Source organism: Oryx dammah, unplaced genomic scaffold (assembly GCF_014754425.2).
Source record: "Oryx dammah isolate SB20612 unplaced genomic scaffold, SCBI_Odam_1.1 HiC_scaffold_5, whole genome shotgun sequence".
Lineage (NCBI taxonomy): Eukaryota > Metazoa > Chordata > Mammalia > Artiodactyla > Bovidae > Oryx > Oryx dammah.
The window spans coordinates 41086292-41100164 of NW_024070189.1; the positions used below are offsets into that span (position 1 = coordinate 41086292).

General features: G+C 43.3%; 1 protein-coding gene across 1 annotated transcript in view; it reads left to right on the forward strand.

Moving 5' to 3' along the window:
• The first annotated feature begins 4938 nt into the window (after positions 1 to 4938).
• The window catches only part of ADAM19 (ADAM metallopeptidase domain 19), a 93048-nt gene continuing 84113 nt past the window's right edge, over positions 4939 to 13873 (forward strand). The window contains exons 1-3 of the mRNA XM_040241437.1: positions 4939 to 6368; positions 8966 to 9051; positions 13675 to 13745. Coding sequence (XP_040097371.1) covers positions 6302 to 6368; positions 8966 to 9051; positions 13675 to 13745 — 224 coding nt within the window. The 5' untranslated portion in view covers positions 4939 to 6301. The remainder of the gene's footprint in view (positions 6369 to 8965; positions 9052 to 13674; positions 13746 to 13873) is intronic.

Consider the following 13873-nt stretch of genomic DNA (forward strand, 5'->3'; position numbering starts at 1 on the left):
ACCAAACCAAACAAAAAACCCTTCATCCTTCCATAGTCTCACTGTCCAGAGGTACCTGCCACTACCATTTTGGCACATTTCCTTCTAATCTTTTTAAAAACTTTTTTATTTACATAGCTGAGATCATACTTACATTTGTAATTTTGGACACTGTTTTTTTTTTTCACTTAACATCAGAGCATAAACTCTTTGCAAACACTATTCTAAGTGGCCACATAGTAACCCATCATACGAATATTCTATAATTTATTAACTGTCCCTTCACAGTTGGATATTTAGGTTGTTTCCAATATTTTCACTATTATAAATAACACTACTATTAACATTCTAGTCCATAAATCACAGATTATTTTTTTAGGCTAGTTTCCCAGAAATGTAATTACTAGGTTAAATGGCATGAATATTTTAAAGATTATATACAGATATAGTATTCTTTATAAATAACAAACACATTATTTATAAATAAATGGAAAGTCTTATGGGGGGGTCAAAAGTTGATGTGTATATGTTTGTTTCTGTATATAAGTGTTTCTCATTTCTTGAATTGGGAAATTGGGAATTGGGAATTTTCTCATTTTTTGGTCAGTGCAGAGACCACCAAACTTTTTCTCTTGTGACCTACTTCCCAATTTTCAGGTACCTAAGCTGATTAAATATTGATCAACTGAGGGTGAGGAAATGGGAGCAAATTTCAGGTATGGAGCTTGGATGCCTTTTGCAAGTCGACTGTCCATAGAATGAGTTAGACTTGATACTTTAGCATTTTTTACCTGGCACAGCACTTTCACCACCATTATCTCAATAACTTCTCCTAGGTCCTGAGTGAGATGGACTGGGGTGACCATTACCACTGGGCTATTGGTCAGAAACTCAGGCCCAGAAAAGAGAAGTATCCAGAAGACTTACCCAGAGTCACAGAGTTGGTTGGAGAGAGCTGGGTCTAGAATTCTAGTCTCATGTTTCTAAGGCTGTAGCCCCTGTTCTGGACTTAATTGTATCCTCCCCACCCCCATTCGTATGATGAAGCCCTAACTCCCAATGTGACTATATTGGAGACAGGGGGTAGTAAGGTTAAATGAGGCTATACCTGATTGGATAGGATTAGTGTCTTCATAAGAGAGGAAGATCAGAGCTTCTGTCTCTGCATGCTCACACAGAGAAGAGGCCATGTGAAGATACAGCAATAAGGCAACTGTCTAGGAGCCAGGAAAAGAAGTCTCACCAGAAAATAACCCTGTCAACACCTTGATCTTGGATTTCCAGCCTCCAGAACTGAGGAAATTAATTTCTGTTGTTTAAATCACCCCTAGTCAATGGTATTCAATTGTGCAAAGCCCTGAAGACTAATACAGATTTTGGTACCAAGAAGTGGGGTCCTGCAATAACAAATGCCTAAAAATGTAGAAATGACTTTGAAACTGGGTACTAGGTAAAAGCTGGATAAGTTTTGAGGTCCATGACAAATAACCTAGATTGCCTTGAAGGGGCGGTTGGTAGAAATGTGACATTAAAGGCAATTCTGGTGAGTGTTCAGGAAGAAAACAAGTATTGCAAAGAAAGTGACTGTCATTTTTGAGAAGACACATATTATGAAGAGACCGTTGGTAGAGCTATGAATGTTAAAGGTGATTCTGGTGAGGTCCCAGATGGAAAGGTAGGACATGTTATTGGAAACTAAATAAAGGTGATCCTTGTTATAAATAGACAAAGAACTTGGTTGAATTGTGTCCTCGTGTTTTGTGGAAAGTGATATCGTGCAGGCCCCAATGGGGCTTCTGTGCACAAGGCCTTTCTGGGACTCTGTTTCTTTGATTATAGGAAACAACCTTCATTCAGCCTCATGACTTGCCCTGAGTTCCAATGGGCAGATTCAAGCAGTTGTTAGGGAAGGGAGGGGATGCCAGGGCCTTCCAGGTGGTGCTAGTGGTAAAGAACCTGCCTGCCACTTCAGGAGACGTAAGAGACACCAGTTTCATCCCTGGGTTGGGAAGATGCCCTGGAGGAGGGCACGGCAACCCACTCCAGTATTCTTGTCTGAAGAATCCCGTGGACAGAGGAACCTGGTGGACTGCAGTCCCTGAGGCTGTGAAGAATCAGACATGACTGAAGTGACTTAGCATGCGCAAACAGGGATGCCAGACTAGGGAGAAACAAACAAGGGATACCTTGTTTCCCATCAAGGTATACACACAACAATATCTTTGAGCTATTTTGCATATACTGAAACCTCCTCCAGGTGGGAGAAGTTAATGGTATGCTGCCCACAAGCATATAGACCCTAGACTAGTTGGACCTGAAGGTTGATGCTGACTCCCACTTACCTCATTGCTAACCCATCAGAAGAATGTCCACAAGCTGATCACGCCCTCTTTGAACAATTATTATAATAAAACTTCTCACTATCTTCCCCAAGTTGGGACACATGGTTTTGAGGGCATTAGCCGACTGTGTCCCCTTTGCCTGGCAAAGCAATAAAGCTATCCTTTTGTCATTCACCCAAAACTCTGTCTCTGAGATTTGACTTGGCACCCATGTACAGAGAAGCTGAGCTTTCAGCAGCAAAAGTAGAAATTCCAAGCGATGAACCTGGATATTTGGCTAAGGAGATTCCTGAGCAGAAGTGTTCAAGGTGTGACCTGGTTTCTCCTTGCTGCCCACAGTAAAATACAAGAGGAGGGAGATAAACTGAAGGGAATCTAAGCAACAAGAAACCAAAGCTTGAAGATTTGGAAAATTCTCAGCCCAACATTGCCGAAAAGGAGAACACATGTTCTAGAGAGGATTCAGAGGGTGTGACTGGACAGTTACTCTATACGGAGATGACTCAAGCCATTTATCAGGCATCTCTGCAGCTACCAGAAATAGAGATGCGCTTATGCCAGCAGAGACACTGCCAGTTTGGACCAAGGAGAACAGAGATAACACGAGGACTTTTGAACTGCTGGGACCCATAGGACAGTGGGCTGGGAAGGGAGAACATCCTGCCAGAGGATTAGTCTAGAGCTTTAAGATCTAGTGAGGACTTCCCTGCTGGTGCAGTGGATAAGAATCCACCTGCCAATGCAGGGGCATATGGGTTTGATCCCTGGTCTGGGAAGATTCCACATGTCTTGAGGCAGCAAAGTACCTGGGCCACAACTACTGAGTCCATGCTCTAGAGCCTGTGAGCTGTACCTACTGAAGCCTGTTGGTTTACAGTCTGTGCACCAAAACAAAGAGTAGCCTCTGCTCACCACAGCTAGAGAAAGCCCGCAGGCAGCAACAAAGACCCAGTGTAATCAAAATAAATAAAGAAATTTAAATTAAAAAAATATATCTAATGGAATCTGCCTTGCTAGGTTTGGGGCTTGCCTGAGACTCCTTTCTTCTTTCTCTCTTTTGGAATGAGAAAGTCCTCCTAACCTGTATTTTGGAAGCATATAACTTGTCTGGTTTCACAGGTTCACAGATGGAGAAGAATTTTTTTCTCAGGATGAATCATACCTTGAGTCACCCCGTACTTGATTTAGATGATATTTAAATGAGACGTTGGGCTTGGAACTGATGCTGGAATGGGTCAAATCTTTTGGTGTTGCTGGGATGGGATAAATGTATTTTGCATGTATCAACTGAAAATTGCCATTCCCTCTATAAGAATGAAGTAAGTCACTAGCTGGGCTTCCCCTGTGGCTCAGTGGTAATGAATCTGCCTGTAGTGCAGGAAATGCAAGGTCAATCCTTGGGTCAGGAAGATCCCCTAGAGGAGGGCACAGCAACCCACTCCAGTATTCTTGCCTAGAGAATTGCATAGACAGAGGAGCCTAGCAGGCTACAGTCCATGGGATCGCAAAGAGTCGGACACCATTGAAACAGCTGAGCACGCATGCACACAAGTCACTAGCCACTGCAGTATCTGACCTTCAGCACTCCTTGAAAGGAGGTAAGGGTGGAGATCAAGAAAGAGGCACTGTGCTCTGTGAAAAACTGGCAGAACAGGCCTTTAGAGAGATAGTTAGATATTTTTAGGAGAAGATTTTATGAGCTCAGATTCTTGTGTCTCCTCATATCTACAAAAGCACTAAAATCATTAACGGTGACATTTGCTCCTCATGACTAGCAGCAAGCATCTCTCAAAATGTGTGCCTGACTGCATGCACACCACCCCCCACCCCCACCCGCCTTCCCTAAAATCATATATAATTCTGACCTGCCCTTTCTTTGGAGCAGCTCGTCAGAGCTACCTGAAATGCTGTCTCCCAGGCTATCATCCTCATTTTGTCCCAAATAAAACTTAACTCACAATTTTCATATTGTGCATTTTTTTTCAGTTGATACTTGTGAGAAGGACATGAATTTTGGGGACCACAGAATAGAGTGTTATGGACTAAACTATGTCCCCAAATTCATATGTTGAAGCCCTAACCACTCAAATACTGTGTGACTGTATTTGGAGATTGAGTCTATAAAGAGGTAGTAAAAATTAAAGAAGATAATAAGAGTAGGGCTCTGTCTGATGGCATTAGTGTCCTTAAGAAGCAGAAGACAGCAGAGCTTGCTTTCTCCAAACAAGTAGAGAAGAGGTCATGTGAAGCCACAGCAAGAAGGCAGCCACCTATAAGCTGGTAAGAGAGGACTTATATGAAACCCAACCAAGCCAACACCATAATCTCCAAAACTATAGAAAAATAACCTCCTGTTGTTCAAGTCATTCAGTCTTTAGTTTTTGGTTATGGCAGCATGAACAGACTAATATATTTTATTTATGCCCACTGGTTTCAGTAGACATACCTACTAATTTTCAGGTATGCCTTTTCCTTCCCCAAACAGCATCTTGTTTAGCTGTACAACCCTGATTTTGAAGGAGACGGAGTGAAAGGAATAGATGACAATAGATCTGAGACTCAGACTTTGCCAGGGATCTTAGGCAAGACAGTTTTTTTTTTTTTTTTCCTGATTATCAGTTTGTGTGTTAGTTGCACAATTGTGTCCAACTCTTTGCAACCCCATGGACTGTAGCCCACCAGTCTCCTCTGTCCATGGAATCCTCCAGGCAAGAATACTGGAGTGGGTACCCATTCCCTTCTCTAGGGGATCTTCCTGACCCAGGGATCAAATTCCAGTCTCCTGCATTGCAGCCATATTCTTTACCATCTGAGCCACTTGGGAACCCCCAGTTTATTCATCTGTAAAATAAGATGTGCTGTAAGAGGCTCTGGAACTATTCAGATGTGGACTTGAATCCAGCCTCAGACTTTAGCTGTGTGATCTTGAGTAAATTACTTAGCCTCTCAGGTTTGGATTTCTCATCTCTAAACCAGGATACTGTTAGTGCTTACTTTAGGGAATTATTGGGCTAATGAAAAGACATGATGTATACAAAGTCCCTGGAAGATTTTAAAGGGCAATAAAAGGTAATTCTTCTCCTAGATTAATTAAATAAATTGACATATGTAAAGTGCTGAGAACGGTGGCACTTAGGAAATGCTCTATTGGTCTTAGTTACTATTTTCTTTTTCTAGCAAACAGCAAACCTTCAGTAAGTGACAGTCATTATTATCATTATTATTTTCAAGTCTCATCTCCCTCCAATTTCCTTCAAACTCCTAAATGCTAACCATCCCAAATGCCGGTTTCCCCCAATTCAGCCCACGGGCTTTTCCGCCCTAGTCCGTCTGTCTAGGGTTTTCTGCTCCATTTCGCCTCCTCCGGAGCTCAGATGTCATCTCCTCTGGGAATCCTCTCTTCACCACCCCGCTCCTCCCAGTCAGATGGAAAGGATCCTTGATTTGTGTCCTGCTAAGAAAACAACTCCGTATAGCACTTAGTTCTCTGTGCCAGGTTAACTCTTTCGGAGCCTGCCTCCAAGAGTGGAGGCCGGTGCTGGTGAGCAGCCTCTTCAGTGACACCCAAGGCGTCTAGCCCAGCGTGGGACAGAGAAAATGGGCTGTGCAGAGAAGGGTCCAGTTTAATTCCTACAAACTAGAGCCCCCAACCCTCCTCAGGCAACGCCCACCGTGAAGAATCCCTACCCTTCCTTGGGCTCGGAGTCCCCTCCCTTGATCGCCGACACCTGACCACTTTCCTCCGCCCCTGCCCCACCCCCGCGCCAGGCTTAGGGGTCGCCCTGGCTTCCACCCAGCCTCCTCCTGCCCCTCCTCCAGCCCCGGTGGAGCTGAGGGGCGGAGCGAACGGTCAATGGCTGGGAGCGGGCTGAGAGCTGCTGGGCGACCGCGGTGGATTCCAGAAGCGCGGCGGCCTGGTTAGGGGGCTGGCATGGCCGCGTGCTGGTGAGCGCCGACTGCGCGAGGGGCCAGCTGCCACCATGCCCCAGGGCGTGGGCATCGCCCAGCTCTGCCTGCTGGTGCTCGCCCTGCCTGGATGGACCAGAAGTAAGTAGCGGAGCGGAGGTGGTGGGGGGTGGGTGACGAGGGCTTTGTAGGTGGGTGGACTGGGGGACCTGGGTGGACTGGGGGACCTGGGGACCCCCAGCAGCAACTCGGAGCCGCGCGCCTGCTGTCTCCTAGCCCGGGAGCCCCGGCTTTGTTCCCACGTTATGCGCCCCGGGAGGTGGTGGAGATGCGGGAGATCCCGAGCAGGCAGAAAACAGTGGATCCCTCCCCGGCTTGCCTCCCGCTCTCTCCTTTTCCTCTGTTTTTCTGGCTTTTCCGCTGCTTTCCGAGTCTCTCCTCTTTTCTCCAGTCTTTGTGTGTGTGCCTATAAATACGTTTGGATAAAATTGGAACCATACCATATGTACGGTTTTGTGTCTTGCATATTCCACTTCACTTCATGAGCATTTCCACATCGTTACATTCTCCAACAACATGGTTTCAATGATTGTAAATTCCGCCAAGAAATTGCAGAAGTACAATTTTCAGAAAGTTAAAAACACGACTCTCATACAAATATAGGATGGAAGATTGGCAAAGATTGATCTGATTCTTCAGAGAGGCAGTGAATAGAATGGTAAAGCTAGTTTAAAGCACTAGAGGAAAAAGGAGTGATACGGGGCGTTGGAGACAGTGTTGAAATCCTGTACTGGGACAGATATAAAAGTGGTCAGTGCTCCATGGGGCCAAACAACCATAATTCTTAGTTATCTGTCTATTATGCTGGAGTCATTTGCATCTCTACCAGACTGAAAGTTATAGTTAACACAGAACTTTGCAGAGTATATAGCCTTTAATCACTAGTAAATAAAGGCAAACAAAGGTACATTTCCCTAGATAATTCACTAATCTGTGAAAAGGCCTGCTAACCAATGCTCCAAATGTGATATGAAAGGATATCCTACTTGCTCTTTTTGCTTTATTTCCAAAGTTTGAACAGTTTTTCTTAAGTTGTACTGTTTCTCTATTACTGAGCCTAGCTTTCCATAATTTTTGCAATCATAAAGATCATTTCATTCCTTTAAATGTTCTATTAAATATCATAATTCCTTTTTGTTGCAAAGAATCTAGATTTATCAGAGTCGCTAGAGCAGAAACTGTCTTTCTGATTCCCCAGTGAGTATCAGACATCTAGCATAGTGTTTGGCCTGTAGTTAGGCACTCAGAAAATGTGTAAATGAATGCATTGCTTCTCATTTTTACTAATACGATAACACTAATGTAGTCTAATGACTTTTTTTTAGGATGTATTTTGACTGAGAATGCATCGTATCAGTAATCTGAAATGGAAATTAATCACTCATCATTGGGCCAGTGTAACAGAACAAATATGGCCATCTTCTTTGTAACTCATTATATTCTATGTGATACATGTAGTTAGTTTAGAAAAGAATAGCTTTTGGGAGTCCTCACTTAGGACCTCAGGAGTTCTGTGGGTGTGGCCTATTCTTACCAGAGACTAATTTACTTAGGTCTTGAGCAGTTACCACTTTATTAAGATTGTCTGCAACCAGTGTTTGAAGTCTGCCCAGTCTCTCTACAAACAGATTTCAGTTCACCTTTCTTGAAAAACAGGAATCTTGTTACCTATCTCCCAGGGTTGTGTTGAGTACAGAGATCTGGGAGGTGAGAATTAGGATGTGATATGCAAATGCAGCCTTGCCCGTAGGAAGCTCAGGTTAAAGCAATGATGCTTTTGTGGATTGGGAAGCACTATCACAGTAACTTTCCCCATTAATGATGTGAGATGGGCAGGTGGGTATCATTTTACAGATGAGAAAACTGAAGCACAATGTGAATAATACCCAGGGGCTTGCCCTCCAGATATACCCAGAACCCAAACACTTCATTCCTTTCCACTGACATCATACTAGTCTGAGTTACCAGCAGCTCTGACCAGGGCTCTCGCAAGGCTCCATCCTTGCCTTCCGCTTCTACTCTCATCCCTGCCCCTACAGCACTTCCACACTTTCAGTCTCCACCCAACCGTCAGAAAGATCTTTCACAAACTGAATACAGATCATATTGCTCTGTGTCTAAACCCTCCAGTGCCTTCCAAGTCACAGGATTTATAATAAAATCCAGACACTTTCCATGCCCTCTGTGATAGCAGACCCCCTATCTGTCTTGCTGACCATATCTGCCAATTTCCCCTCTCATTTGCTCAGTTCTAGCTACTTCTAACTTCTGCTTATTCCTTCAGCAGGCCAAGCTGTTTCTGCTCTTGCTGATCCTTTTCCCTGGGACACTCTTAGACCCCTAGATCTTTGCATCTTCTTCCCGGTCCCTCAAGTCTCAATTAAATGCTATCCTTGAAGATCATCCTAAAATAGGTACCCCCTCTTCAGTGTCTCTTTATTTTATGACCCTGTTGTACCATGAGAATATTTGTGTCATCCTCTTCCCATCTCTAGAAAGTAAGCCAGTGAAATATACACAGATCTACCATTCTATTATCAGCACCTGGCAGAGTGCCTGACCCATAGTAAGTGCCAGGAGCCTGGAATCCACAGGTCTCCTAACACCCCAGTGTGGAGTCTGGCTTAGCTAGGGTACAGAGATCTGGGATCCCAGTGATGTGTTTGCTGTTCTGGCAGGAGGAAGTGGGGAAGGCAGCCCGCAGCTGCAGCATGAACTGGTAATGCCTCAGTGGAAGACTGCAGAAAGCCCCATGAGAGAAAAGGTAAGACTCAGAGCATCTCATTTTCACAGGCAAAAGCTGACAGCTCTGTTCTGTGAGGCTTGGGGGTCACCTACTTCACTTTTCTGGAGGTGCTAATGGTTATCACCATTAGTTCTCTTTCTGGCCCACTCTGTCCTCTGTGTACTTCACTTTTGGAAATCCTCGACGGGACTTTCCTTCACTGTGTGACAACCTACTATAACACTTCCATATGCCAGTGGTTGAGGAAATGAAAATCCATGTTAATGCTGGCATAAGCTAAATGCAAGTATGTTTCACAAAAATCACTGACTCTCAATTGGGATTGACTAAATGTTGTCATTAGTATTTTTTGCTCTGCATAATATGTGCTTCAGTTTATTCATGAGATGATATACTTGGAGAGAAAAATGACAATCCAAACTATTTTAAAAATAAGAGGCAGGGTAGGGCTTCCCAGGTGATTCAGTGGTAAAGAACCCACTTGCCAAGGCAAGGAGACGTGGGCTTGATTCCTACATCGGGAAGATCCCCGGGTGGAAGAAATGGTAACCCACTCCAATATTCTTGCCTGGGAAATCCCATGGACAGAGGAGCCTGAGGGGCTTCAGTTCATGGGGTCGCAAAGAGTCGGACACGATCGAGCAACTGAACACACACGCAGGGACCTAGTACTGCCTTAAGTCTGTTTTGAAATCCAATAATCTTAAAATTCAGTAGGCTCCTTGGGCCACAACACCAGCAGAATGGCTAGGCCTCATTGAGGGGATTGGGAATAAGACAGAAAACATTATCCCATTCTTGCAGGAAGGACCCGTGCATCTAGGAGAGTCTGTGGTTCTGGTTCTTATAGCTTAAGTGAGACGGGAAAGAAAGATGTGTTTGCTGTGTGCCAATAACCAGCTATCAGACCTTTCACTTTCTGAGCGCAGTTTCCTCATTTAAAAAAACAGGGCTTAGAGGGGATAAGAAGGAAGAGGACTGGAGAGGAGGGGTGCTTAATAAGAGTGCTTTGGGTTCAAACAGTCAGTGATTTATTGGGCAACATGTAACAGCAAGATTATAGTAGGAGAGAGAGGAGAGAGCGGTGTCAGGAAAGATTTCAGACTTCTAAGTCCTTGAGCCTGGAAAGGTAAACGGAGAGTAGAAATGCCCAGAATCCATGAAATTATGGCTGGAGGAATGCAGACGTGTCCAAAAAAGTGCTCCAATTTGGAGGAAACTTACAGCAAAAATATTAGGACAGATGAAAGCAAATAATATTTTATCTTAAAGATAATAAATGCATGGAGTTCATTTCATCCAAAACTAGGAGAGACTGAAAATAGCTCCAGGAAAAGTCTAGACAAATTAATGGATGGACATCCTAGGGCAGGTTATTTTTAAAAATTAAGATCTTGGATATCCCAGCCTATCCATTATTGTCTGAGGAATGGATCTGATACTTTTATAGATGCCTCTCTGTTCTCTCCAGATGTGGGATGCCGGGCATCCTCAGGAAGGGCCTGAGAAACAAAGTGGAGCTCAGATCCTGTCTTTGTTCCCAGCCATTGTCTGCCTAGGATCTGCCCAGGTCATTGTTCTTTGTAGGACTAGCCTGGCACCGTAAATATTTGTTGAACAAATGAATGAATGTCAGAGAGGGAGAGGAGAGGTAGGTCTCAGTCGGGCATCTTATTCTCATTCATGTAATTACTTCATTTAGCAAATGTTAGTTGAACACTACATACTAAATATACATATACTATGTCTTAAGGGAGATGTAGATACATAGTATAGATTTCCAATACCCTGTACAGCTGAAGATCTATTTAATCTACCTCAAAAGAGAAAGGCATTTAAAACCCTGCCCTAGGGAAGTATAAACAGTGGGTCAGCTCCCTTCACTTCCTAGGAAAGGTGATGTTGCCCCTTCCTAGCACAGAGTGGAGTTGCGAGAGAAAAACCTGAGTAAATCTGGACAGGGAAGTTACATGAATCTTTATAGTGCTGTTTCATTGTTTTGGTTGCAACATCTCCTGGAAACAAGGAACATCATATATTAAATATCAGGGTCTGAGCATCTTCTAGACTAGAGAGCAATAGTTTTGGATTAGCCACTTAAATATTCATACTCAGGCTGCAACTTGTGTCTCTTTGGGGGAGAAGTGACAGTGATTTGATTTGTGTCAACTTTCCTTCTTTGTGTGTGGACTCTAGGCTACCTTCCTCTTAGAAAAGGGAATAGATACAGTTCTATTGCTGTGTGTGTCTCCTCAAGTGCCCACTTGGGACTGTGTCCCTGATGCTTAATGTGATTGGGCAGGGCCCTTGCTCCAGAACTCCCCAGAGTGAACAACAAACCAGAAATAGGTATGGGTAGAGCTGAATCAGAGCATCAGAAAATAGAGAAGTGAATTTCTTAGTGCAAGTTTTTGCATAAACATCCCTGTCGCTTCCTCTTCCCATGTTTTTGACATGTCCCTTAAGAGAAGTGAGTAGGATGAATTTGCAAAACAAAGCAAAGGACAGGGTTGCACAAGCATCCAAGATCACAATGTTCGGACCACATCAGAGCCCTCGGTGGCACAAAAGCCTCAGGGATGCTCAGGACCCTAATGGGAAATGGGGTTTGAAGCTGATAAGATGAGAAATGTACTTAGAAAGGGCAGGCCCCCAACCAGAGGTGGCAAAGCAGGTGACGCACTTGCTCATATCTGCCAAAACTAAGTTTTGAGGCTGGCCTTACAGGGGATCGAAGCTTTCCTCTAGCAAGAGCTTCATGTGACTTGAAAGAGACTTCACGAGTTTATCAGTTCCTTGGTCCCAAATTGAAGAATGTGCATCTAAAACATCCAAAGAATCGATCCTTTTAAAAATGTTTAAATACATAAATACCCTCTTTTAATTAAATAATATCTGCCTCTAAGAAAAGTTCAGCTGTGCTAAATTGAACTTTTGTTAAAGCATGAAAGTATATGATGACTTGGATTTCTAATGTCTTTGAAATTTTCCACAATAATTAGATAAAAGGAGATTAAAAAGTCCATTTCTGAAAATATAAAAGGGCATTATAAAAACATGGGAAAGTACACAAAATAACATTAAATTGAATTATGATCTCACTGAGCTTCCCTGGTGGCTCAGTGGTAAAGAACCCAACCTGCAGGAGATGCAGGTTCAGTCCCTGGGTCGGGAAGATCCCCTGGAGAAGGAAATGTCAGCCCACTCCAGTATTCTTGCCTAGAAAATCCTATGAACAAAGGAGCCTGGTGGGCTACAGTCCATGGGGTTGCAGAAGAGTAGGACATGACTGAGCGGCTAAATAGCAACAAACGATCTCACTAACGAGAAGTAACTATGGTAACCTTTTGGTTTATTTCTACTTTCGTCCCTTTATAAAAAATATGTATGAATATAAAGCATACAGTGTTATGTTTTAAACCTTTGTGCTTAATCATTATCATGTGTACTTTCTTGATAACTTAAAAATGATTGAAAGCCATAATTTTGAATGGCGGTCTAATGTTTTGTTATATGAATGGATTATCGGTTATTTAACGATTCTCCTACATTTGGATTATTTGGATATTGTTTCATTAGTTATTGTTGTAAATTAACGAGCATCCTTGTGTATAAACCATTGCCTGTGTTTCCATTTGTTCCCTTCAGATAGAATCTTCTATAGCGTTTGAGGGTCTAAACATTTTTCAACTCTTGGTTCATACTGTCAGATTATTTTCTGGTGAGCAGGTATCAGTTTAAATTCTCATAGGTAGGGTGTGAGAGTGCCCATTCTATAGTATACTCTGCTGCATTGTGATTTATGGTTTTTTTGTTTTAAATCTTTGTTGCTTTGGTTTTTAAAAAGATATCTTTAAAAAATACTTTTGGATGGGGGGCAGTTACCAGTGATGCTGAACATGTTTTTAATGCTTATTTGTATGATACCTTAAATGGTCTATTCTGGGTATCTAGCTACTTTGGCTCTTAGTAAATTTTTTGTGTAAAATGTATGTTTTGGACCTTTAAATCCTTACTTGGAGGTTCTTCCAGTTGTCTCCTCTGAGATGATTAAGGGATATCCAAACTGAGAGCCACTATAAAATAAGAGTCCATGATGAAGAGGCTTTCCCTGGTATCTTAAGTAGCAGCCAACATGTAACAGGGGCTTCCTGTGTGCCAAGCACTATAATAAATTCTTTACGTTTACTTTGTCACTTAGTCCTTACAATATCCCCACAAAGCTGACTATTCTGTTTTACAAATGAGGCTGAGCTGTAGGGAGGTTCAGTAACGTGTCTGATTCCACGGCTGTAGTGTTGAAGCCTTCACTCGATCCCAGATCTGACTCCACTCAAATTTGCTGTCCAGGATCGTGTTTTTTAGGGTTTGCCTTTACCAGGCCTGCATGCAGGCATTTACACCACATTTTGGCTTGGAGTTTCTTTCCTTTGTCTTTGAGGAGAAGGCAGATGGGGGAGGAGAATTGGGTCCTTCTGGGACTGAAGTTATTTCATGTTTGGGCTGCAAATGCAGTTGACCCTTTCTCATTCTCTTCCTGTGGCTCCATCCACGTCAGAGCTCTGGCTGGACCCTCTGCCTCTCCCTGGGAGCCTCGGCCCCTGCTTTTCGGAACTGACATTCTTTCGTTGTTTCTTTTAGCATCCACTCAAAGCAGAGCTCAGGGTGATGGCTGAGGGGCGAGAGCTGATCCTGGACCTGGAGAAGAATGAGTAAGTGGACTTCTCTTTTGTCTAAAATGAGACAACCCACTTGTGTGGCAGCGCCGGACGCAGGTGCCACTGACTTGGAAGGAAGTAGTTAATGAAGTGACCCAGGCTGTCAACCTGTGATTCGTTTA